The sequence below is a fragment of the Papilio polytes genome, unplaced genomic scaffold (assembly GCF_000836215.1).
Source record: "Papilio polytes unplaced genomic scaffold, Ppol_1.0 DF823901.1, whole genome shotgun sequence".
NCBI lineage: Eukaryota > Metazoa > Arthropoda > Insecta > Lepidoptera > Papilionidae > Papilio > Papilio polytes.
Genome location: NW_013525303.1, coordinates 612,811 through 614,008, shown reverse-complemented (window position 1 = coordinate 614,008; position 1,198 = coordinate 612,811). Strand labels below are relative to the sequence as shown.

The 1,198-nt window shown below is 34.4% G+C and overlaps 1 protein-coding gene across 1 annotated transcript in view; it reads left to right on the top strand.

The window, feature by feature from the left end:
• The window catches only part of LOC106102800, a 76,532-nt gene that overhangs the window by 61,586 nt on the left and 13,748 nt on the right, over window positions 1–1,198 (top strand). Inside the window, exon 16 of the mRNA XM_013282384.1 lies at window positions 480–593. Coding sequence (XP_013137838.1) covers window positions 480–593 — 114 coding nt within the window. The remainder of the gene's footprint in view (window positions 1–479; window positions 594–1,198) is intronic.

Below are 1,198 nucleotides of genomic sequence, written 5' to 3'. Positions count from 1 at the left end.
ATTTACCCGACGTTCTTACGGTGAAGGAAAACATCGTGATGCACATGTCAGCGAAGAAATTCAAAGACATGTGTGAAGTCAACCAACCCGCAGTGCAGCGTGGTTGACTATGGCCTAGTCACCCAAACTAAGGGTAGGCTCCGAGCCCCTCGATGGGGACGTATAGCGAGCTGGTGATGATGATGATAAAGTTACAAAGGACATTTCAATATTTCATAATATCCTTGTTGTCCATTACTTGTTGCCTGTTAATTAGTAAATGTTACTTAATGTTATAAATTCGAGTTAGACGGATATTTGTTAGAGTTTGTAGCCTAAACTGCTAACCGGATCTTGATGAAATTTGACATAGATGGGGACCAAAATCTGGAAGAACGCATAGGCTACTTACTTTTTTATCTTAATTACACGCGACCGAGTCTCAATTCAAACTTTAGCAAATAAAAAAGTTATTTTACATGGTTGAAATGTGCTTCCAGGGACCATAGTTCGTGTTGCTTGCGGTAAAGGATACGGTCTGAACTTAGATACGAACGCGACCGCAAAATGTGTTAGAGGAAGATGGAAGCCAGATAAACCTAAATGTGAAATCCGTAAGTAAACTGTACAACTCTGAAAAACTAAAAACTTCTGATCTATAATAAAAATAAAATTTTAATTCATATTTCATTAGGATTATTATGGGTAACATTTATTTATATTTCGCACTTTTTAAATTCATTAGAGTTTGTATTAGTTGTTTTTTCTTTTTTTATACCATCTCTAGATTTCAAGCACATTTGTATCTCGTAGACTACAAATTATTTAACAGCTAAATACTAAAACGACATTTATATCATCTCAAATTTTAAGGCCACGTTTAAAAATAATATTAATAAATAATGTATTTTTAATTATAAGGTTACGAACCACAATATTTAGAGCCCGCTCACACCTTTGACTAAACTATCGCACAACTATATAGTCGCGCTTAGATTCTTATAAGCTTATATGGAGGTAACACTATTCCATTTTTAGTTGTGCAACTAAACAGTTGAATTGCGAAACAATCGACAATCGTACAACAGTTGTGCGTTATAAATTATATACCATAGTATAATCTTACTTATATTATAAATGCGAAAGTTTAGATGGATGGATGTTTGTTAGCGTTTGTAGCCTAAACGGCTGAACGGATCTCTATGAAATTTAGCACAGG